At 36.9% G+C, this 25215-nt stretch overlaps 3 protein-coding genes and 1 non-coding gene across 4 annotated transcripts; all 4 read left to right on the plus strand.

Annotated features, from left to right (window-relative positions):
• LOC142615707 (tRNA (guanine(26)-N(2))-dimethyltransferase 2-like) lies at positions 1–10082 on the plus strand. Its single transcript, XM_075788476.1, has 12 exons — positions 1–397; positions 1450–1749; positions 1884–1971; positions 2474–2595; positions 2898–3037; positions 3133–3205; positions 5620–5708; positions 5813–5918; positions 7174–7386; positions 7819–8013; positions 9090–9167; positions 9536–10082. Exons 1-12 carry the CDS (start codon positions 272–274, stop codon positions 9767–9769), a joined length of 1764 nt encoding a protein of 587 aa, XP_075644591.1. The 5' UTR covers positions 1–271; the 3' UTR covers positions 9770–10082.
• A 4143-nt stretch (positions 10083–14225) lies between these two features.
• Positions 14226–14297, plus strand: TRNAD-GUC (transfer RNA aspartic acid (anticodon GUC)). The gene has a single exon. It is a non-coding gene; the product is annotated as a tRNA-Asp (tRNA).
• Positions 14298–20621: 6324 nt separating this feature from the next.
• On the plus strand, positions 20622–21011 carry LOC142630920 (uncharacterized). Its single transcript, XM_075804985.1, has one exon. The coding sequence runs from the start codon at positions 20622–20624 to the stop codon at positions 21009–21011; it is 390 nt and encodes a 129-aa protein (XP_075661100.1).
• Positions 21012–21282: 271 nt separating this feature from the next.
• Positions 21283–21936, plus strand: LOC142630928 (uncharacterized). Its single transcript, XM_075804998.1, has 2 exons — positions 21283–21449; positions 21633–21936. The coding sequence occupies exons 1-2, from the start codon at positions 21283–21285 to the stop codon at positions 21934–21936; spliced, it is 471 nt and encodes a 156-aa protein (XP_075661113.1).
• Positions 21937–25215: the final 3279 nt, after the last annotated feature.

Raw genomic sequence — 25215 nt, forward strand, 5'->3', positions numbered from 1 at the left:
GGTTTCAAATCAATTCGACACAACTAGCCGTCTAACAACCCGATATAATGTCAGGCTAAAGTCACACAGACATACATACCTCTCTTTGTTGCATTGCACGACCTCTCTCAAACTCTCCCAGCTGCAAAAACCTTAAAAACTCCCCCAATAAGATTCATTTGTATTATAAATAAGTCTTTAGCTTATCTCTCTCTTTTTAAAGTCTTGTCTGTAAATATATAGTAATAAGCAAAGGACAAGGTACGAGGAGAAGAAGAAGAAGAAGAAGGATATGCATGAAACTGGAGGAGGGGGAGGAGGAACAATGTCGGCGGATCCCCAGGATTATACTATCATCAAGGAGGGAGAGGCTGAGATTCTCATGCGCAAAAATGAGGTCTTTTACAATCCCAGCCAGGTGCCTTAATCTTCTTCTTCTTTTTTTGCAATTTTATGGTTTTTCTGTTATGTTTTGTTGAAAAGATAATTTTTTTTTAATGGGTTTTGTGTTTTGGATGGGATTCTGACTTGGGACGTTGATGGGTCCTTGTTAGTACTTGAAGATATATGTTTGGTTGCTCAGATTTTTTTTTTTTTGATGGGGTTCTGGTGTTGAAACGTTTGGTTGTTAGTAGAATATGAATTGAAGTCCAATTGTTTATTCACTGAGGTTTTTGGGTGTTATATAATTAGCAAAGAGAACCTTTTGATTTGCTTATGATTGAGATTATAAATGTTCTGGAATTGAGCAGAAATTCAGTATGTGACAGATTTTGTGTGTGTACATTGCCTTTTTCATTTGATATTGGAAAAGGATTACATGCGTTAATGAGCTATAACTCAACTGGCACTTCCTTCTCCCAAAAGAATGGGTTTGAGGGTGATGTATTGGGTTCAAGACCTTAGTTGCATGTTAGTTTAAAAAGGTACTACCTAGCGCACAAAGCTCCCACTTTTGCTGGGATGTAAGTGGTGATTGGTGGGCAGCCTAGCCCCCAATTATATTTGGAGAGATAGATTCCTATTCATGTGTAGTTCATCCCCACCCTTCCCCCCCCCCCCCCCCCCAAAAAAAAAGAAGAAGAAGGAAATAATCTAAATGCAATAAGCTACAATTGACTTGTTTTGAGCTTTCTTAATGTGGCAATTAGTGAATTGAGGTGGAGATTATAGCAGATGAGGATTTTAGATGGGAAGATAAGATTAGATAAGTTTTGTTATTCATTCATCATGCCATTCTCTAAAGTGTGACCTGGGATGATACCTTCAGAGTTCAAACTTTTCTAAACAACAAAATGTGATCTTCAAACTTTGCTCTATTATATTGATAATATTTTGGAAGATGCTACATGGTATGGGTAATTTTTGGCAGTTATAGCTAATTATTGGTCGTAATTACCTTCTGTTACCAGCTTTGTGGTTTTCTTGCACACGTGAAGGCTTCTAATTGTTTCAATATGTAATAATCAGGTTGACAACAGAGACATGTCTATTGCTGTCTTGAGGACATTTATAACCAAACGCAAACAGGAGCATGAAGCATATTTGTTGAAAAGAACGAAAGCAGCAACAAAGGCTTCTGAGAAGGATTCCTCTGAACCTGCTGGTGAAGCAGCTGATGAATCTCTCATCAATGATGAAGAAGCTAATGGAGAATGTGAAGTGTCTGAAGAGGTACATCAGGATGAACCATGTAGCATTTCAAAAGAATCGGTGAAGACTCCTGAGGGAAAAGGACGTGGAGAGCTGAAGCCAGCAAGAGTTCTCGAGGTGTTTCTATAATCTTCTGTTATTAATTTAACATTTTTTAATAACATTTGTTTGTTCCAGTTTGAACAGTTTGTAAGGAATATTTGAATTTTTACTATTATTAAATAATTTGTGATTTCCTTTTGAATGTACAGGCCTTGGCAGCTTCTGGGTTGAGATCTCTAAGATATGCTCGTGAAGTAGAAGGGATAGGCCAAGTTGTGGCAGTAGACAATGATAAAGGTTGCTATTTATATTTCAGCATATGACATTTTGTACTTATCCCAAAAAAACTATACTACATTTTGTAATGCTTACTTTTCTGGAGATACATGTACACACTAGTCCAAGAAAACTAGATACATGTTTGTAGAACAAACATTTGTGTGTATATTGCAGATATGTGTTCCTGCCTCCCTTTCCACTAATAATTGTGTTGCTTCACAATTACCCTATGCCTATAAACCCAGAAGTCTCTGGTTCAAATCCTTGTCAAGGCATTTTATGATTTATCCAATGCTTGCTCAGTGGGGGTGTGTAGGCATCTGGGGTTTTCCCTTCAGTGGTGGTCCCACTGACCCATACCTTGAGGGGGTTCCTTGTCATCCCAAAAAAAAAAAAAAATTCAACCTCCAGTTTAAAATTCACTTACTGAGCCATGTGCAAGTGTTTATTAGTTATTATCTAGCGCCTGAATGAGGCCTGTAGTCATAATACTTGTTGCAATCATTTGCTCTTTTTTCAGTTTCTGTTGAAGCTTGCAAGAGAAATATAAAGTTTAATGGTTCAGTAGCATGTTCAAAGGTGGAGCCACATCTTGCTGACGCTCGTGTATTTATGCTCACCCATCCAAAAGAATTTGATGTGGTACGCATGTGCTTTTAAAAATATATATGATTATATGTATTTTATGGAAAAAGAAAGAATTAATAAAAAAAAATTAAAAAAAAGCATCTATAGGTCATTTTCTCTGGATATTTTGTCAATTCCAAACTTATCTGAATAAGACTAATGGACGGCTTCACTCCCTGTTCTCACTTCTCCAGGATTACTTATCACCCATCTTTCCTCCTGTTGTGATATATTAGGATATAAAGTTAGCCTAGTATTTATCAACATTTTCAAAATAATCCATTATTCATAATCTTTTTTGGTTATTGGTGTTTCAGGTTGATCTTGACCCTTATGGCGCACCTTCTGTGTTCTTGGATTCTGCTGTCCAATCAGTTGTAGATGGGGGCATGCTGATGTGTACTGCAACTGATATGGCAGTACTATGTGGGAGTAGTGGGGAGGTTTGCTATTCCAAGTGAGGGTTTTGTACTTGTCTCACCTTCAATCAAACTATGGTTTTCGGATTATTGGGCTTATTTTTTATCGACCTTTTTTTATTTTGATTATTAGATATGGTTCCTATCCATCACGAGGGAAATATTGCCATGAAATGGCTTTGAGGATCCTCCTTGCGTGCATTGAGGTATTCCTATGCCTTTGAAATACATATAAGTAATTGAAAATATTCTTTTTTATGTTTTATTTTTCCTTTGTTTTAGAGCAAAAGCAAAGAGAACTGCTATTGTCAATATTTCACTGTAGTTTGTTTGCCACATGTTTTAAAAATTCTAAAAACTTTGTGAACTGTTTGAGTTGTTTAACTCTGTCCTCTTATCTTTCTTTCCCTTTTTCTCCCCTTCTGTTTTGGTTGTCTTTGAGTCCGTTTGGATAGAACTTATTGCTGAAAACTGAAAACACTGTACAAAAATAATTTTTTAATGTGTAAAAATTACTGTTCATCCCAAAAAGTACTGTTCATTGGCCTAAAATCACTGTTCATGGCCAATGAACAGTGACATATGCGCGTGGAAAAAAAAAAGTTGAACGTGGACGCACGTTTTGCTATCCAAACGCCCTCTTTGTTTGTGTGTGTGTGTGTTTCCATGTTGATATTTTGATTAGTTGATTATAAGTATTACCTTTGCTCTATCTAACAAAGCAATATGTATATGTCTATCAGGGGTGGGGTTTGTAACATTTGGAATTGCTTTTTTTTTTCCCTAATTAAGTAGGGATGTTGCACAATGAATTTGGCTATCAAGTGCAAGTGAGCAAGTTTGATTCTAGAGAGTAGCTCTTGATTCAAATGCTCTAGGGTGGGAACCCATTTTGGTAGGGTAAGCACTGGGTAATCCTAAACTTTTCTAGTGGTAGTCACTCGTTAGAAATTCAATACTACGATAAACTATGACAAGGTGTCATCACATCAGTATTGATGGGGTCTCACCAATTTTTGTTTAGATTGGCGATGTTACTTTTAGATTGGAACCGTTCAAAATAAAATACATGATATGATGGATATCTTATAAATTTGGTTTGAATAAGTACAGCCAAATGATTGACCCCCCTTGAATTTGACTAGTGGATATCAGTGTTTATAAGGGAAAAAATAAGTGCAATTAGTTTCTTTTTTTTGCTAGTACAAAAACACACCCAAAAAAAAAAAAACGTTTGTTTTATTTTATCATCACTTGTGTAAGAAGCCTTAAACTATTAAACATTTTTGGTTAAACAATTTCATTAATATAAGTGAAAACGGGTGAGGCCTCATAAAGATTGATAGGGCACCATCTGAGCATAGTTTTGTGCCTTTTATGTTTCAAAGGTCATTACTAAAATAAGGGCTAGTGAAAGCCCTAAGAGATGGAATTGTCTCATAATGTCAATTTTATTCACTAGAATAAAATGACCATGGTATCCCTCTTCAAAGCTTATATTTTACAGACTTCTCTGCAAATGTTAAAAAGCCTAAGTGGCATTGGGAATACCTCTGCTAATTGTTTGAGTTGGACTTTAACGTGCATCTGAGATATTACAAATCACCTCTCAAGGCACCTACACGAGAGTTGGATGACCTGGATATCCTCTTTTTTTTCTTAGGATCTAGAAATACCAGTATATTTGTAGGATTAAGAATCATATATTTGCTTCCTTTTGGCGCAATATGTAGAAAGGTTGTCACTGTTACTTTCTTGGATATCCACAAAACACCAGCCATTTTACGGTTATTTGTAGTTTGAGATTTGCTTTAGTGTTGTTCTTCTCCCTCCCTCAAACCTCAGGGGGTGTTTGGCAAGCCACATAACTTGTTTCAACTTATATATAACTAATATTTTTGGGAGAATGTGAACATGAAATGCCCAATTCAAAACCAGTTTTAATAGGATATATCTGATCCAATTTTGAACCTGTTTTCTGAACAAAAAAGTTTCACCACACTGAAAGAAAATTAAAACAAGTTGTGTCATTCCAAGCTAACGAGGGTTTTTTTTTATTTTTTATGACATGGCAAACACCCCTCAAATGTAATATATAAAGGATTTCTTCTGGTTTATGGTTGTTCAATGCCTCATTGATCATCATAATCACCTGTTTGAGAAAGCCAAGATTTCACTGACTAGAGGCTGGAGTTCTACCAAAAAAAACATATGTAGGGAGGGAATGATTTTTCCTTTTGAAATTTGAACAATTGAAAAGGCTTAGCACATTTTTTTGTTAAAATAATTATATTTCCAATTTTACTTCCCTTTCTAAAAAGTTTCTGCCATGTATTCTAATTGAGTTTTTAGTGATTTATTCCTGCCATCACAAGTTTCCTTTTAGGTTTCTGTCCTTTTTTTGGCCTGTGGCTCTGGTTATTCTTATTGTCATTCGAACCCCCTTTATTAAGAAAATGAGTCTTTCGTTTTTGGAGGAGAAGCCTAGTTATGCCTACGTATACCTCATGTTGAGGAGTGTTTACAACAAGGGAAGAAACTTTTTCCCTTTTTATCAAATAAACTTTCTTGCTATTGTACAGAAAAATCTTATGCATACTTTTCTTTTTCTTGAATGCAGAGCCATGCAAATCGGTACAAGCGGTACATAGTTCCTGTTCTGTCTGTTAAGATGGGCTTTTATGTCCGTGTTTTTGTTCGCATATACACGTAGGTGTCTTATCTATTTTGAATGAATTCAGAATTAGCTGACTCTGTGGATAGAATAGCACTTTGTTATGATATTGACTGGAGGCTGAACTAATTGGCTGCAGTTCTGCAAGTGCAATGAAAAACACCCCCCTTAAGCTGTCATATGTTTATCAGTGCATTGGTTGTGATTCTTTTCATCTTCAGCCTATTGGGAGGACTATGTCCAAGGTACACATCTTTATTTCATATGACATTGCTGCTAGTAATTTGTTGTTGACATAGATGTAGTTTAACACTAATTTTGCCCATTTATGAATGACAATAACCTAATATGATTTCATTTTGAGTGCTTCAACTATGTTAGCTGGAGATAATACTAAAAATTCAAGAGGGAGGTTATGAAAGCTACTAACATATCTCTTATGATGAATTGGTTTTGTTCTAAAGAGCTCCAAGATGTTACGTGCTCTTACAAACTCTTACAGTGGTGTGTGTTTAAAAATTTTCATGCTCATTTCAAGCATTAGATTTGTCACAGTACCAGCAGTGTATCATGCACATGGGCTGTCATTGGTTCCTTTCAGGTGGTAAGATACTGTCAAGGATTTAATACACAACAAAATTTGGAAACTAGGCAATCAGCAGGTACCCCCCATGCAAGTTCAGGGGCCACCCCACACCCTCTTCATTTTGAAAATAACCTAGGGTCATTTGTTCCTATTTCCAAGCCAAGCTCATAAAACCTAGTCTGTGATAGTTCTAGTAAAAAAAAAGCTTGTTGGAAAAACTGGTCTGTGCTTTTGCGACAATCAGTTGGCTATGTGTTGACATGAGGGTATAGATGCTGTGCATCAACCATTCTGGCTAAAACTGGACTGACTTGGTGGTGGTGGTGTTGTTGTTGTTGTTTTTTATTTTTTTTGGGCGCCATAAAATACCTGAGGCTCTAGACTCCTGCAGCATTCAACTTTCAAGAAATAGCAGGGTATTGGATGGGATTGAATGTTCTACGTTGTGACTGTGTGTCTGATTACTGATGTTCCATTTGTTGCTCAGATGATAGTGGGGCATAGAAGAAAAGTTTTGTTGAGAAGTTATATTAGAAAGGATCTTCTGTGTATCCCCAATGAGCTATTTTTCAACTCATACTTCCTCCCATAATAATGGGATGGAAGGTGATGTCTTGGGTTCAAGACTCACTGCGTGTGTGGGTAACTTACCAATAAAAAAACTTCCTTCTTTCTTTACCCAAAAAAAAAAAGGAAAAGAAAAAGAAAAGAGAAAGCATATCAATTATTGATATGCCCTTGTTAACCACTAATGTATCGGTTTTTATGGATTGATCCAAGGGTTCATTTAATGTGCGTGTGTGTGTGTGTGTGTGTGTGTGTGTAGGGCTAGTTATGTATGATAATTAATTTGTTTCTTAGTTCAAATCAAAATTCTAACAATGCTATGATCTTTAATCCTCCTCTTCTTCTAGAACAACAGTGTAAGATATCTGCCTGGGTTCGGCCCTGCAGTTCATCAAGAATGCAATGACTGTGGGAAGAAATTTAACATGGGTGGACCTATATGGTCTGCTCCCATCCATGATCAAGATTGGGTAACCTCCATACTGGCAGATGTGAAATCTATGCAGGACCGGTACCCTGCTTATGCTCGAATCTCTGCTGCACTGACGAATGTATCAGAGGTGTGTTTGTTTACTTTACCCTGATGTTGTATCTTTGAGGTGTGTATAGTTATTCATTTTGGAGGGAGTGTTTACAATGGATTGGTTGGTAATTCTTAAATTTTCCAAGGAAGATTGGTGTCTAGTCAACGCCACATTTTAATATGCCTTAACTGACGGCACTATACACTTGTTTGTTGCCTTTTATAGATATGTATTTTATTTATATATATATATATATATATATAATTGGTTTCTATCCTACATATTATGTTTTATAATATTCTTTTTAGTTATTTGGGTTTTTCTAGTCGAGAAAAATAAATATTAGTGTTTGGTTTCAGATGGTGAAGCTTATGGGCAGTGTGTGGACCTTGTCATTTGATAATTTCCTCCTTATGACAGCCATCTTACCTCTTTTAAATTCTCATTCCATGATCATACTGTTTGCAGGAATTGCCTGATGTTCCTCTATTTGTGAGTCTGCACAGCCTATGCGCCACACTTAAATGCACTTCTCCATCAGCAGTAATTTTCCGTTCAGCTGTGATCAATGCTGGATATCGCATATCTGGAACTCATGTGAATCCACTGGGGCTGAAATCGGATGCTCCCATGGATGTCATTTGGGATATAATGCGGTGTTGGGTAAGAATTCACTTTTATTATCTTTTCAACATGTGCATGTATCCATTTCTTTAGGTCCCTGCACTTTCATCTTGGTTTCTTTATTTTGATTTTGCATATGAATCTTCTAAGCCACCAATTGAAATGGCTAAATTTTCATGTATCCATGTCATCTTGTTTCATGTTTTCACAAACTATCTATTCTTTAGATTTTGTTTTGGGGTTCCACAAACTGGCTATTGTTTAGATTTCAACTATATCAGAAATTTCTTGATAAGTGGAAACTGGAAAGTCTTCACTTGGTAGTCTACATTCTATGAAAGACTTGACGAGTGTACAGTGGATTTCTTCTCATTAGTGGTAAAGGCCTTCGTTCATTTACTTGCCTCCTTCCAGCTCAGAATGCCTAAGGCCTATTATACTATCTAGTTCTAGAAGTTAATTGCTAAGACCTCACCCTTCTGGTGTTGCTTTCTGCAAGGAGGTGAAGCACTCTGCCAGACATCCCAATCTTGGAGGCCTGTTTGCCTGAGTAATTCAGTGTGAAAAAGTCATATCCAGAGCTCAAAAGTCCCTCTTTTGTGGGATCTGGGATTGGTCTTGGTAGACAGCCATATCCCCAAATTTTTTTTTGGAGAGGTTGATTCCCAGACTTGAACCCACTACCTATTGCTATTGGTTGAAGACTATCTTCAAAAAAAAAAAAAAACTCCTTCAATGCAGCCTTTAACAACAACCACGTTATGCAAGTAGTACTCATACCTATACCTACCATAGAGTTATCAAAAAATACAATTAAAAAATTACCAGTGATGGTGCCTTTTTAGGTTTGTGAATTCAATCAGCTAAACTCCTCTCAATAAATAAAAATATACACATTGTGATCAGTTAGGCTTGGTTTACATTGTAATGAATATATAACTAAAATAGGCGGCCTTTATTCAATCGAAGGAAATCAAAGTTTTCTTTTGTACTTCAGTGGTAAAACAGTATTTGTACTATTAATATTAAATAGTAATACAACAGAGTGCAGTTTGACTTGCTAGTGGGTAAATGTGACCATCTCAGGAGAAATGACATGGTTTCCTTTTCTTTAGGTCAAAAATCATCCAGTGAAAGCTCAGCCACCAGATCAGCCAGGAAGTGTGATACTTGCCAAGGAACCAGTTCTTCAAGTATGTGTCACCTCCCAAATTGCAGTTTTATTTTTTATTTATTTTTAAATGATTCTTGTTGTGTGCTATTGCTTTGATGACCTTACCTTTAATCTTCAGAGTACAGACTACATTTTCCAAAGACAACCTATTATGCATGCAGTTTTATTTTATTGTTAAATGATTCTTGTTGTTTGCTATATTGCTTGACCTTACCTTTAATTAGTTTATTGCCCTTTAGAGTTTAAACTACATGTTCTGAAGATAGCCTATCATGCACGTGCAAGTATGCACAAGTGCATGCAGAGAGAGAGAGAGAGAGAAGAGAGAGATCTATTGAGTGACTGAAAATTCATGTCTCTTTGGTTTTTTTTTTAACTTTTGGGCAGGCTAATTTTGCTCGGGCTGTTGCATCACTTAGCAAAGCACAAGCCAAGAAGGTCACACGCTTCCTTCCAAATCCTGAAAGGCATTGGGGCCCAAAGCTCCGGGCAGGTCGTAAAATAACCAGCAAGCACGTCTCTCTTTTGGGTCCTCAGGCTTTGAATGGAACTGTTGACCATGAAGATGAAGAGCCTACTGCCAAGCGTCAAAAGGCACAGGAGCCCTCCACAAATTCATGATTTTGAGGTATTTCTTGGAAGTATGTCTCGGGATCAAACCTGCCTGGACCTCAGTCAACTCCCATAATTTTGCTTTTTTGAAGAAAAAAAATGGTTGTATGCTTTCTCTTTTCCTTTTAATTATTTCTTTTAAAGTGTTCATTTTCTGGGGGGAGGGAGCGAGAGATCATTTTCTATCCCAAGAAATGTCCCACAGTTTAATATAACTAGGAGAAAATGGGAATAGAGAAACTCTGGTGATACTAGAATTGTATTTTTGGCAATTTTTTGAGTTAATGGAAATCCATAAGGTAAAAACATAGCTTTGAAATTACTTTCACTTGCTTTGTGAAGAGTAGATTTTCTAACATGTTATACACCATATTTGATAAGTCTTTTAAGTTTTGCTCCCATAGCAATGTTGTATGAAGAGTGAAATTAAAGAAACTTTGGTGCGTTGTGGACTTTATTTCATGTTCAGCTAGAGACCCATACAAATCCTTTTCAGCCTATGCTTTCATATTCTTGGGCGTACAATTGCTTATTAGCGAACTAAATTTGTGTGCTAAAAGCCAGCAGGTTGTCTTAATTCTCAACTTAAAATCCATACTAATGCTTTGTTTGGTTCAACGTTAATGTTTTCTATAAAATTATATCATATTTCTATGTTTGGTAGCAACCTTAAATAAGTTAGGAACGATCTTCTAAATTTCCTTAGTTTGTTGTGAGATAGAGTTGTTTTCTAAAAAATTTTAATGGAAAAAAATCTCTAAAAGTTAATTTTCATCTAACTATTTTTTTTTTTTAATGTTACTAAACATTGAAAAATACATAAAAGTATCTTCATATGAGTTTTTTCGTCGAAACAAAGCAGAGCGTAAGACACTTGTTTTCTAATATTAAAATTTATAGTTTACACTATTACACAATCAAAATGCATTGAACATTTTTTAGTCTACATGATTACATAGTCAAAATGCATTGGCTTTTTTTCCCCCCCCCCCCCCCCCCCCAAAAAAAAAAAGGCATTAGGCCATTATTTTTAAATACATGCAGTATCAACTATTAAGTATGATGCTATATGTATCTAAAACTTTTTTTTTTTTTTTCTGGGGAGAATAGGGATTTTTTTTGTTTTTGTTGAGAAGCTAGAGAGTGAAGATGCAATATCAACTATTGAGTATGATGTTAAATGTATCTAAAACATTAGATTTTTTTTTTTTTTTTCCGGGGAGAATAGGGATTTTTTTGTTGTTGTTAAGAAGCTAGAGAGTGAAGAGGGTATGAGAGATGAGATAAGAGAAAGAGATAAAAGAATGGTTTATAAATTTCTCTCTTTATTTGGATATTTTAAAAATTAAAATAGAATGACAGGAAAATCATAAAAGTATTATATAAATCAACAATTATATTTTTCTTTTGTTCAAAAATATATATAATTTAAATATTTTAACATATGGAATTCATCATCCAAATTTCTCCAATTTGGAGAGATTAAAATTTTCAATTATTTTCCTCTCTTCCTTTAAAAAAACATTCAAACAAGATAAATTGAAGTACCTCTATCCACTCTCCTCTATTCTCTCGTCTGCCATCCAAATACATTGTTAGAGAGGGATGAGGTTTTGTCCAGTTGCATTAGACCCACTGAGATTATAACATGTATTTACTTTTGAACACATGTCACTATCTTAATGGGTTCAATGCATGCGAACCTAAGCCTCACCCATAAGGGAGAAGCACTTTATTAGAATTGTCCCAAACAAAGCAAATTTGCAAGACTTGGGCTAACTTCCTACCTTCTATTGCAATTAGTATGAGTATCACTATGTTCATTATATTCTTTTTAGTTAAAAATTAAAATTGTAATATGAACTTATGAAGTAGTAACAACTTTTTTAAGTGGATAGAAAGAACCAAGAAATGAAGTTGGCGTATTAAAAGGCAGCATTTCCATTTGAGTTCTCGCGTTTGCAAGGAAGTTGGAATCTAAGAACTAAGAAGCAAAACTTGAAGGGGACTCGGCTTTCATTTATGCAGCTATACACAACACCTCAATGCCGAGTTCAAGTATTGGCTACCTCATCAAAGATGCAAGGACAGCATCCAAGTTTTCAGATTTACTGTTTTAGTGTGTGTGCAAAAGCTGCAACTGTGTAGCTTCATGTCTGTTTGGGATCTTTTTGCTCGTTTGCCATGTTTCCAAGGTTAATTGAGCTTCCTTGATGACCCGCATTTAGTTCAGGGAGCCGAATCGGCTACTTGTATTCACATGAATGATGAGGAAGGCTAGTTGTGTGTCTTGAGGTAATGCAACACTCAAGAAACCTGCAAAAGAGAGGGAAAAAAGTCTTGCATCCAGCCCTTACAAGTTACAACTTGGGGAAAAAATAGGGCATTAGCTTTAGGAAATATGCAAGAATTAGGAATCGTGTGATAAAGTAGAAAGAGATACTCCTATTTATGTAATCCGGAACTCATAAAAATGTACTGCATATCTATTGTATAGATTTAGAATGCCAAGAAATATAGGAATGTAATTGTTTCAAGTGTGTGAGTTCTATATTTTATGGTTTGGAGTTAATCTGATCTCCCCTTTTATGTTTTATGTTCCTCCTTATTTTAAAATGATTTTTAAATATTAAACCACTTAAAGGAGAAGGTATATCATGAGATCTCTCTCTCACATATTTGGAACTCATACATGTTGTGAGAGAGATGTCTCATAAAACCATCTCATAAGATAATTTTTTTATTTGAAAATCTATTGAGAGTCTTTTTGAGATCCGCTTATTTTATTGAAACTGAAATTTTTTTGCTGAAAGTACTATAGATAAAGGTAAAAGTTAGTTGAAATAATACAGTGAGACTTATGAATAATACCAAAAAGTGCGGTGGAACCCATAAATAATAGCAAAAATAAGTTAAAAAGTAAAATAAGTTGACAAAAATAATTTTTTCCAAATACACACGGAATAAGAAGAATGTCAACTGTGGCTACTGAGTATTAGCACTCCTTGCATTGAGTTTGTCTTGAAAAGTACGAAATCTCTAAGAATGGAAAGTTGGTTGCTTAAGTTCCATGAAAAATGCTTCCCAAAAAAGAAAAGTCTATTCCCAACTTGTTGAATTTAAATGATCATGGAAACCTTGCATTAATGGTGATTTATCATTGCTTATGAAAGGAATGCGTTATGTCGGAGTAAGGCTTATTAATTACATAGCAGATTTTTTTTTTTTTTTTTTGTGTGAATTCCTACACTTACACATGACATCAATCATGGACCCAATGATCTCACATGTGTTCCAAGCTCATTTGTGAAATTTTTGTGTTCCAAGCTCATTTGATGTGGAATGACCCTTTTGCTCTCCAATCCATTGCTCATTTTTCCTTCCCTTTGCTGGCTCTTTCTCCTTTGTATGAGCTTGGTCACATAATAAAGAAGAAATTTATTTGATCTTTTGTTTATGTCTCAATTGGGGACCATTCCTAGGCTAGTATTAATCCCGTGGGCCCAAGTTTAGCCAATCTCATTATATTGTGTTCTTGTTGTTGAAAACTAGGGAATTTGAATTCATGGGGTTTACAAACCAACCTCTCATATGATGATTTTGCCAACAATTGGGCCATATTAATGGCTTTTTGCTGTTGGCTTAGTGGGCCTAGCTTAATTGGATTCCAAGGCTCAAATTTATGGGTTATTGACTTGAATATTTGTGAGCTTTGCCATTACAAAGCCTGCGCCAGTTGTTTTGAGTCGGACAAATTAACGGGTTTTGGGCCTTTTGTTGATCTGCCCAAAGTGTCCTCAACAATATCTACCAAAGAAAGCATAGCAAATAGAAATTTTTTTAGTTTGGTTAGAAAAAGGTATCAAGATTCTTCTGTGAGTTATATATGATTATGTAATTAAACTTCGAAATTGAATAAAGCTATTTTCTAATTTTAAAAAGTTGTAACATTAATTCCAAACTGCCCTCATAAAAGTAAATTAGGCATGTGAAACCTTGACATATGGGACAAACTTAAATTTAAAAATAAATCAAGTAAAAGAAAAAAGTTTAAAGTTTTGTAGTCCAACTAGTAGTTCCTACTGTTTTTAACGAAAACATTCAGAGTTTAAATTTCTCTAACCTTTGCCTATTGAATTATATATATATTTAAACCAAAAAAAAAAGGTAAAAAGAAAAAAATTCAAATAAAAAAAAATCATGTCAAATTTATAATGTATTCATTAAATTTTAAAATTGAACAAGCGCCCCCAACTTTACTCAAAATTGTAGTTCTTTACCCTTATTAATTTTGTTCATAGTAAAGGTAGTTAAAATTGTATGGATTTTCAATTTTGATTATTTATTGAATCTAGGAAGTTTATGTTAACCGAGATTACTTTGCTTGCACAATGAGTAAAAGAATTTGGTATTCGCGACCAGAAGTAATCTTAAGTAAGATATCGTCTTTACTACTTACCAACTGGTCGTTGTAGTATAGTGGTGAGTATTCCCGCCTGTCACGCGGGTGACCCGGGTTCGATCCCCGGCAACGGCGATTTTTTTTTTTTTTTTTTTTAAAAGAAAGAAGAAAAAGACAAATACAAAAACCCCTTCAGGCCTTCACTCCCTGGTTCGCTCAAAATATTGAAAAACAAACTTCTCAGTTCTCTCCCTCCATTGTCATCAATCCTAAAAAGAAAGCAATATTCAGATGGATTTTAAGGACATATCATGAGCTGAAATTTAATGGTATTTGTGATTGTATAACTTCCAACTATACCTGAGTGAGATTGAGTTTAATTTTGTGATGTACTAGAGATTATGGAAGAAAGGGCATCCTGTAGCTTCATTTTAAAATATTGTGAATTTTATCACACTTTTCTATTTTTTTAATTGTGTTATTAAATTTTCTTTTGCCTTTTACTTTATTTTGTTTCAATTGCTGCCAAAATAGAGAGAGAGAGAGAGAGAGAGAGAGAGAGAGAGAGAGAAAATTCATGTCTCTTTATTCTTCTTCTTTTGGGGGGGGGGGGGGGATGGTGTTCCACAACTAATTGAAAATGGGAATTGGGAAACTCTGGAGATATTAGAAGCTATTTTTTTGATAATTTTTTCAAAAGGTAAAAGCATAGCTTTTTGAAATTATTGTAGTTTCACTTGCTATGTTAAGAGAAGGATTTCTAACATGTTCACACCCTATTTTATGTTTCTCAAGTTCTGATCCCATAGCAAATTTTGTATGAAAATTGAAATTAAATGAACTTTAGTGCATCTTGGACGCTCTTTTATGTTCAACAAGCAGCTAAAAGATCAATTCGAGTGCTCTATTTTAATTTATTTATTTTTGAACTTGTCTAGATGCTGTTGATTAAAGATAGATTATAAAAATACTTAAATCACAAGTCAATAAAAGGGAAAAAGGCTTACGCTTTGTATCTTTTTAAGCCTAAAAATCACTCATAATTTCTTTTCTTTTTTTGGGGGGGAGTATTATTGGTTGTGTTACTTGTGTTTGCTTGATGGGAAGAGTAACAGCAACCAAAAAAGTTATATTAAGAAGCCTTGATGCATATGCCAAAAGACCCTTCAGGTTTATTATTATTAATTTCATTATTTACAAGATTATGATTAGCAGAAAAATTGTTACCACCATCAATGAAATATAACTTACCTTAGTCCTAATTTAAGATGGCATTGATTCCATAAGTACTAACAGCACTGGTTTTGAATTATAAAACTGTTGCACTTGCATCAATGAAACTAGACAACGTTTTAATTTTATGTCTTTGATAAATACTATAAATAGCGATCCTCTTGCTTCCATTACCCTTAGGCATCCTCCAACACCACTAATAAACCATTAGTCATACAGTCTACAAGTTCAACCATTTTGCAAAGACCCATGGCAAAAAAATCACCAAACGCTGCTCTAATATTGTTGTGTGTATGTTTGGTAGTGTTAGTTCCCATTGGGCTAGCTCAGTTGCCACAAATACCTAAATCGTTCTCAATTCCAAGGCCTGGGGGACCTTCAGGGGCAAATGGGCAATGTTTGTCATCTATCGTAAACATACCAGGGTGTTTGACTCAAATTTTAAGTTCACTTATCAATGGCCAATTCAGCATTGTAGGTTCCTCTTGTTGCAATGCCATTACGCAAATTGAAGGAAATTGCTTGTCTAAATTGTTCCCCTCCATTCACATCTTCACTCCATTGCTCAATAACTCTTGTGCTCAATCACCCAAAGGAAATGGACAGGTCCTCGGACTGGCTGCGAGCAAGGCCTCTTTACCAGGGCTTTTAGCAACGCTGCGTGGGGATAAAGAAGTACAACAATGTTGGTCAGTTCTTACAAGTGTACAAGGGTGTCTTACAGATATTACTAATTCACTTATTAGTGGCAAAATTAGCTTATTTGGACCAACTTGTTGCAAAACCATCAATTTGATCAGAGAGCGTTGCTGGCCTAAATTGTTCCCTTTTAACCCAGCTTTTCAATCATCGATAAAAAAAGTTTGTTTAACTAGCTCTGGAATTGGAGGAGTTGCACCAGCACCTTCACTTCCGGGAGCTGATCAAATCACTGTGAGCAAGCTCTCTGAGAAGATGCTATTACCTTTTCCAAGACTATCAGTCGGGCAGTTGGAAAAAGACATTGCAAAATGCTGGTCATCGCTTAAAAATATTGATGGGTGCATTCTTGAGATTCATGGATCACTTTCCAAGGGAAAATTTGGCGTGAGTGGTCCTGCTTGTTGTAAAGCCATCACTAATGTCAGTGACACGTGTTGGCCTAAGATGTTCCCATTCAACCCATTGTTCCCTCCATTGCTCAAGAATAGTTGCGCACGTATGCAGGGGTGGAGCCATGATTTTACTCAAGCTATAGACAATGAATGATGATGGATGAATTTAATTATATAAAGTTGTAATTTAAACAATTTCTAATCACGAGTGTTAGAAGCATGATACAATGAGTGTGTGTGTCTATATATATATATATATATATATATATATTGTTTACTTGATTTTTGGTGATATAAGCATTTGATGATGCAAGTTTGAGCTTGATATTAAGCTCGAGCTTGGCTTGACTAATTAATCAAACCAAGCTGAGCTCAAACTTTTTGGTACATTCACGAGCTCGAGTTCAAACATTGTTTTTAGGCATATCTCAAGCTCAAGCCAAGCTTAAACACACACTATTTGGCAAAGCTTGGCTCGTTTACAACCCTAGATATGGAGATTGTTGGCATTTCAAAACTTCCACAAAAAAATAATAAAGAGAGAGAGAGAGAGAGAGAGAGAGAGAAAGAGTAGATCTCAGATTTTTTTGAAAAAAAAAATTAATTTGACCTTTTTAGAGTTTTTTATTAAAACTTTGGGGCACACTAAAAGCTCTATAATGACAACTTAGCTATGGACAAGACTTTTTCAACAATTTGTAGAAATGACAATTTGTAGTGGTAGACTTCATTTTTACATAGATTTACCACTAATGTCAATTTTGCTTTCCACTACTTACAACTTGCTACTTCCGTAAATGATGTTAAGAAGTTTCGTCTGTAGAATCATCTGTATAATTGATTTGCCAAATGCCAAGGTTATTCTAGCAAAAGAGCTTTTGGGGCCTCTAAATATGTCCTCTTCTCACCTAATGCAATTTCAAATGAACCGAGTTTGCTCTATTGTGCATATTTAAGCTGCTTGCATTGTATTGTTGAAATGATCTCTTATATTTTCAGTTTTTTTTATTGGAAATAACACAACATGGCATGTCGTGTTATCATGATTCATTCCGTTTTAGCCAAAATTATTGGAATTTTTTTTTTGCCAATCAATCAATTTTTACTCCCTTTGATCTACCTTGGCCAAAATTTCACCCCATTCCAATTCGTTCTACCTATTTTTGGCCATTTCATTAAATTTCAACCAATAAGCTATATTCTATCGATACTTGCACCAATCAATACTTTTTTTAAGCCCTCCTCTTTTTCTCGGATTTTTTTTTTGAAACTTTCTCGGTTTAATCACATATGAGGATTACATGTAATAGTTATTCATTTCAAATGGATGTAACAGTTATTCCTTAGTGCATATAATAGGTTTTAAAATTAATATATTTTCAAAAATATAAAATTTCCTTATACATTATCTTTAACAAGCTTTTTATATGTAATAATCAAACTTATGGATAGTAATAGTTATTCCATTACAATGCCTTCCATTCCCAGTAATAAAGATTACTATCCCTAATGCAATCTACATTCAGCGTACCAAACGTACCCTAAAAGACGTCTTAGTATTTTTTTGAGATAGTAAAAGTGAAAAAACATTTTAGTTTGTATGTCTTAGATAAGTATTATGAATTATTATCCTTTCACTTCCATTAGCCTTAAGCATCTTCCAACACTACCAATAAACCGTTGGTCACACACACTACAAGTTTATCCATTTTGCTAAGAACAATGGCTAAAAAATCACCAAACACTGCTCTAATATTGTTATTTGTATGTTTGGCAGTGTTAGTTCTCACTGGGCTAGCTCAGTTGGCACAAATACCTAAATTGTTATCAATTCCTAGGGCTGCGGGACCTTCAGGAGCAAATGGGCAATATTTGTCATCTATTGTAAACATACCAAGGTGTTTGGCTCAAATTTAAAGTTCACTTATCAATGGCCAATTCAGCATTGTAGGTTCCTCTTGTTGCGATGACATCACACTAATTGAGAAAAATTGCTTGTCTAAATTGTTCCCCTCTATTCACATCTTCACTCCATTGCTTCATAACTCTTGTGCTCAATCACCTAAAGGAAATGGACGGGTCTCCAGACTAGCTGCGAGCAAGTCCTCTTTACCAAGACTTTTAACAACACTGCATGCGAATAAACATATACAACAATGCTGGTCATTTCTTTCAAGTGTACAAGGGTGTATTACAGATATTACTGATTCACTTATTAGTGGCAAAATTAGCTTATTTGGACCAACTTGTTGCGAAACCATTAATTTGATGAGAGAGCGTTGTTGGCCTAAATTGTTCCCATTTAACCCAGCTTTTCAATCAACGATAAAAAAAAAAATTGTTTAACTGGTTGGAGGAGCTACACCTTCACCTTCACTTCTAGGAGATGATCAGATTACTGTGAGCAAGCTATTTGAGAAAATGCTATTACCTTTCCCAGGACTATCTGCAGGACAGTTGGAACAAGACATTGCAAAATTCCAGTCATCGCTTAAAAGCATTGATGGGTGCATTCTTGAGATTCATGGATCTCTTTCCAAGAGAAAAGTTTATTTGAGTAGTCCTGCTTGTTATAAAGCCATCACTGAAGTTAGTGACAAGTGTTGGCCTAAGATGTTCCCACTAAACCCATTGTTCTCACCATTGCTTAAGAATAGTTGTGCACCTATTGCTGCTGGCACTGCAACATAACTGTAGTAAATTTGAACACACCTCAAACCAGGTGATTGTGGGCTGCCATGGTGGCACAAGTTACACAATTAGGAAAGTTCAAACCTTGGAGACTTGGCATTACCATGTGAAACAATCATGGATTGCCATGTGGCAATGTGGGTCCCATCACTTGATCAAATGTTTTTTCTCTTTCAATGCCAAAGTGACATGTCATGAATCACGAATTGTCTTGATTTAATTAAGATTGGACATGTTCCCTAATAAAAATATAAGGACAATTAAATGAACTTCCAAAAAATTTAGATGTGTGTATTATTCCCTAAAATACATAGGACTATTTTTTGAGATACTAAAATACATAGGACTGGTTCAGGAAAATTTGTAATTCCTTTTGAAAGCAATGGCCCAATAAAAACAATGGCACACATTCTTTGATAATAAATTAATTTTCAAAATGAATTGGAATTTCATGGCGTATTTGCCCGAGTTTTAGGATCATCTAGTCAACAAAAATCATGGCCATGTCCGTGAAGAGTCTAACATAAATTTCAGGGAAAAATTATAGTAGATTTTATAAAATGATGTATGTTTTGGTGTTTCCTATTAAATAATAAAATAAACCTGAATTGGGTATTTTTTATAATATCTTACTTTATTCAAGATTGATTTTTGCCTGTAAATAGTCAAATTGATGAGAACTTCTTGATCTATACTGTGGGGATCTGAGGACCGAAGATGTGGAGCGCCGTTGTAGCCTTCAATTGTTCTTTTTGAAGAAATATCCACGGCCCGAGGAGTGAAGTGGTCAGAGGAGAAAATGGGAGGTGACAGCGTGCCCTTGGAGGGATATAGTGGGAGGAGGGGAGTGCCTCAGGGGGTAAACAAGATCTTTATGGGAAGTTTCTTGTAAAATCTCACCCATTCCTCCGCATTAAATGGTTGGCAACAGCTTTATCAGCTGTATTAATGAGGAAGTAACCTGAATAGTGGATCCACAACTCAGAGACTCCTTCCACCACCTTCACCAAAAGTCTAATGGGATAAGTGTCCTAAGGGGGTTTGGGGAAATTAAAGAGGGAGGGCCAGGATGCAAGAGGTCATGAAGTATATAAAGGAAAGAGATTCTCAGATGGAAAGGATCCAACAAGAATTGAAAAAGAAAAGTAACAGAGAGAATAGTAGCTGAGAGATAGTGAACAGTATTTGTAACAACCAAGAACATTATCCTTGGACAAGCTTGTAAAGATCCATTCATATATTAAAACCTTAGGCTTTTGGTCTTTCTTTCCCTATCTGTGTCCCTATACAAAGCCCACACTTGTTCATCCCACTCTTTGTACAAATATCTGTTGTTTTGGGCCGGGTTTAGGAACTCCAATATCACTATTTTTGGTGGGCTTGGGCCGCCAAACTTTGTGTTCTTACAACTTCTTTGGGGTTAAATTTGCCTAGGGTCGTTATGGTTGAAGATATGGTCAGTTCTAGTCTTGCAAACAAGCCCTTGGCTGAGATATATAGCATCCAGGTTGAGCCGAGCTGGATGGACCCCTTAGTGACTTTTTTGAAGCGAGGTATGTTACTCGAGGACAAGGGTGAGGCAGAGAAGGTATGGAGGAAAGCTCCCCGGTATTGGTTATCCAAAGAACAGAAGTTGTACAAACGTTCTTATACGGGAACATACTTATTGTGTTTGCATCCTGAAGCAATGGAGCCTTTGTTGGAAGAATTGCATGAGGGGATATGTGAGAGTTATATAGAAGGGTCTTTGGCTCATAGGACCCTCACCCAAGGATATTGGTGGCCAAGCATGCAGAAAGCTTCTCAGGATTATGTGAGGAAGTGTTACTAGTGTCAGAGATATGCCCCAAATATTCATCAGTCTGGGGGAGTCCTGAATCCACTTTCTAACCCTTGGCTATTTGCTTAGTGGGGTTTGGAGATAGCGAGACCATTTCCCTGAGCTATAGGAAACCGAAGGTGGCTACTCATCAGGACAGACTATTTTACTAAGTGAGTAGAGGCTGAGCCATTAGCTAACATCAGAGATGTGGACGCTAAGAGGTTTATATGGAGGAATATCATCACCAGATTTGGAGTCCCACACACCTTGATTTCAAAAAATGGTCTTCAGTTTGATAGCAAAGCTTTCCAAAGATATTGTGGAAAGTTGGGAAGTCAGAAACAAGTATTCTACTCCTGCTTATCCTCAAGGGAATGGTCAGGCTGAGGCTACTAATAATGTCATACTGTCTGGATTGAAGAAAAGATTGGATGATGCAAAGGGAAAGTGGGTGGATGAATTACCCCACATGTTGTGGACTTATCTTACCACGCCCCGAAGATAAACTAGAAAGACTCCTTTTTCAATAACCTATGGGGCAGAAGCAGTAATCCCTCTAAAGATAGGGTTCCCGATCCTGAGAACTGATCAGTTTGACATTGATGAAAATAACCGCCTACTTTCGGACAGCTTGGACGTGGTTGACAAAAGAAGAGAGGCGGCTGCAATAAAGATAGCGCATTATCAGCAAAGGCTTAAGCAAGGATATGATAAAGGAGTGAGGTTGAGGCCACTAGCTCCAGGAGATTTAATTTTGAGAAAGGTGGTGGGGACCACAAAGAACCCATCCTGGGGGAAGTTGGGCCCCAATTGGGAAGGCCTATACCGAATAACATCAGTAGCAGGGATTGGGGCTTATTATTTGGAAGATTTGGATGAGAATGTGGTTCCACGTCCTTGGAATGTAAATAACTTATATCGTTACTATTATTAATGGTACGAGGTTCTCTTCATTCAATACTGGTTTATTTCAATATTATTGTCTCTGTGGCTCAATTGCTAATCAATTAATGTTTTGATATCTTTCTAAGTGTTGAACAAAACCTTGGTCACGCCTGGTTCCTCAGACCACATACCTTGGGTAAATTAATGCTTTCATATCTTTCTAAGTGTTAAATAGAATTTTGGTCATGCCTAGTTCCTCGAACCACGTACCTTGGGTAAATTAACGTTTTCCTACTATGCTAAGTGTTAAACAAAATCTTGGTCACTCCTAGTTCCTCGAACCATGTACTTTTGGTAAATTAATGCTTTCATATCTTTCTAAGTGTTAAACATAACCTTAGTCACGCCTGGTTCCTTGGACCACTTACATTGGATAGATTAATGCTTTCCTACTGTGCTAAGTACTAAACAGAACATCGGTTGCATCTGGTCCCTCGGACCCCATATCTTGGGTAAATTAGTGCTTGGTCTGTTTGCAGTAGATGACTAAGACCCTTGTCATAATAACCTAATTGCAGATATGCCCATGAGCATCACTTAAAGCATTTGCAAGTATATCCATGAGATATTTTCGGGTAAATTAACTTGTGTGTGAGGTTGTACAAGTATATAGTGAAGTTATGGAACTTGCTTGCTTCCTCGAGTTACAGGCACAATGCAGTTGGACCTTTAGGGATTCTGAGTCCAAATTAAGGTAGGGGTTGTTTGTAATTTCTTTTAAGTGCCAAACCATTGTCTTAAGGGTCAGTCTAGTAACTTTCTTAAACTTTGTGCCAAAGTAAATAATAAGGTAAAGGGGTGATTTAGCTAATCAAAGGTGAAAATGTTATAAAAATAAATAAATATAGCCAAAAATACAATCAGACAAATAAAGCTTAGAGTAAGGTAAAGTTTAACCATTTTCATTAAAGTTTTAGAATTGGATTACATAAGAAGGGGAGGGGGGGCATCAACTATACTTCAGCTGATTTACACATTTGGTTGATTGCCTCTAAGCCTGGAGCTAAGTTATGTTGATGCTTCCTTCTCTTTTCCTCCCTTATTTTCTTGCTCATTCTCCTTTTTCTTCCACTTTAGTTGAGTTACTTCAGCCACCTCCTCTGACTCCACATCCACCACCTTCACTGGGGCTGGTTGTTCTTGCCCTTTTTTTTGTAGCTGATATGTTAGATGGAGTAATGGCAGGCTAGGTCAAGAAGGAGGTAGGGTCAGAGCCAAGGTCCACTGGGGGCCAGGCGCAATGTTGAGGGCCTAACCCCATACCTCAAGGCAAAAGGCCAAAGTAACATCCCTGAGTTGGGCAGTCTTGGTCACACCCGCGTCATAGGCCGCCTGCTCATCTTTAGTCATCTTGGCATCCTTGGCCAGCAGTTGTTTCTGTGTTTGTTTAAGCTCCACCATAGTCAAGACCAACTTGTTTTCGGCCTTCTTTTGAGCCTCTAAGACTCTGCAGCTTGTTTTTCGAAGCTGGACAAGGCAGCTTCAGCATTTTTCCAAGACTTCTCTACCTCAGTCAGTTGGGAGAGGGTCTCTTTGAGCTTCTGATCAGTCTCGGCATGGGCCTTTTCAACTGCCTTCAGCCTTATGAGCTTGGTCCACCCATTCTTCGGCCACGAAGGCTACTTGTACATACTGTCAGGTTGATGCATGCTAGTGTGTGTGTGTGTATATATATATATATTATCTTTGTTTATGGAAAGAGGGAGGTGATAATATACCTTGGCAAGGTCTCTCTTCAGGGACAAGAAGACCTCACATTTTCTGAAGGACCTGAGCTCTTGTATGTCCTCGGGCAGGCATAGAGCCTTCTCTAAACACTCTGCCACGAGGCCTGACTTACCCTTTTGGTGGTCTTGTAGGTTGGCGTCATCCATAACAAGGCCCCTCGAACTCATCATGAAGAAGGATCTCCAAGTAGAAGGTTTGGGTCGCTGCTCCCCTTCAGTTTCTTTTAAGGTACTAGAGGAGGTACCCTTCTTCCACTGGGCCCTGGTTGTTCAGGCATCCTTGGATGGGGGCTACTGAAAGGAGCGGGTGATTTCCCCCTCCTCAGTATCATCAGGGCCCTTACCTCCTTACCCCCCCCCCCCCTCTCTCTTTTTCTCTACTACATCACCAAAGGATATGCGCACGGGAACAGGATTTGGTGGTCGAGGTACCATCAGCATCACTTGAATGGCTGGGGAAGAATCTCCAGCGTGGGCCTTCAGTAAGGCCATGAGGTTTAGAGTTTTTTCTTCGAACACCATCCCTTTTGGAATATTAGCTTCTTCTTGGTTGGAGCTAACTTGGGCGAGACGTGGAGGGTGGTGTGAGGTACTAGGACTGTCTCATCGGTAAAGACCTCAAAGTCTTTGCCTGTCACTTCTTGGACACGTTCAGGGTTGGGCTCTTTAGCTTCTTCGTCCAAATGTAGAGGTTGCTTTAGGGAGTACAGTATTTTGGTTACGAGTGGTGCTGGAAGTTGAGTGTCCTGAGTTCCAGCAAGAGGAGGTCTTGCTATCAGAAAGTCGGGGACTGCAACGTCAATCCAAGCTAGCCTAAGGTCCTTAGCTTTGATTACGTTCTTGGAAATTTAGAATCGTTTGGAGATAGGATTGAACCCGAGGATCACGTGCACTACCCGAAGCTGACTATCGTTGTGAAGAAAGATCTCTGATCTGAGGATTCGGTTGACATCGGGAAAGTTCACGAGATGCTTGCTCGAGGCAGTATGATCTTCATCTGCAAAACAAAAACAAAAAAAAAAAGTCATGGAAAAATTCTTTGTATATACACAAATCCTAAGCGCGTCTAGTGTCTATGGGAACCCTACCTGGTTCTCCCTCTTGGGTGGGGCAGTACAATCCATCATTCCAGTCTCCTGAGACGATGAGAAAATCCTCGTCCATACCCTTATTTGATTCTGGCATGCATGAAATTAACCTAACAGAAGGAACCCTACATTTGATGTAATAGTTAGTCTATTTCCTTTTTTTCTCCCATTTAACAGTTGTACACCCAGTGTACGTCATGCCATGTGAGGTTGGTCACTATTTTGAGATTTATCATGTCTACACTACCAAGGACTCTAAAGACGTTCAGGATACATTAGGTGGGGGTCAACCTATAGTTCATAATGAAGTCTCTGGTGACCTTACCCATGGGGATTTCCATCCCACCTTCAATAAAGGCGATCATCTGAATTACCACTGATCCTGGGTCTCTATTCATAACTAACCACTTTCCTAACTCACAGTGTTGGAGTTTAACACCATCTGGGATCCTA

This window comes from Castanea sativa, chromosome 1, assembly GCF_040712315.1.
Source record: "Castanea sativa cultivar Marrone di Chiusa Pesio chromosome 1, ASM4071231v1".
In the NCBI taxonomy this organism is placed as follows: Eukaryota; Viridiplantae; Streptophyta; class Magnoliopsida; order Fagales; family Fagaceae; genus Castanea; species Castanea sativa.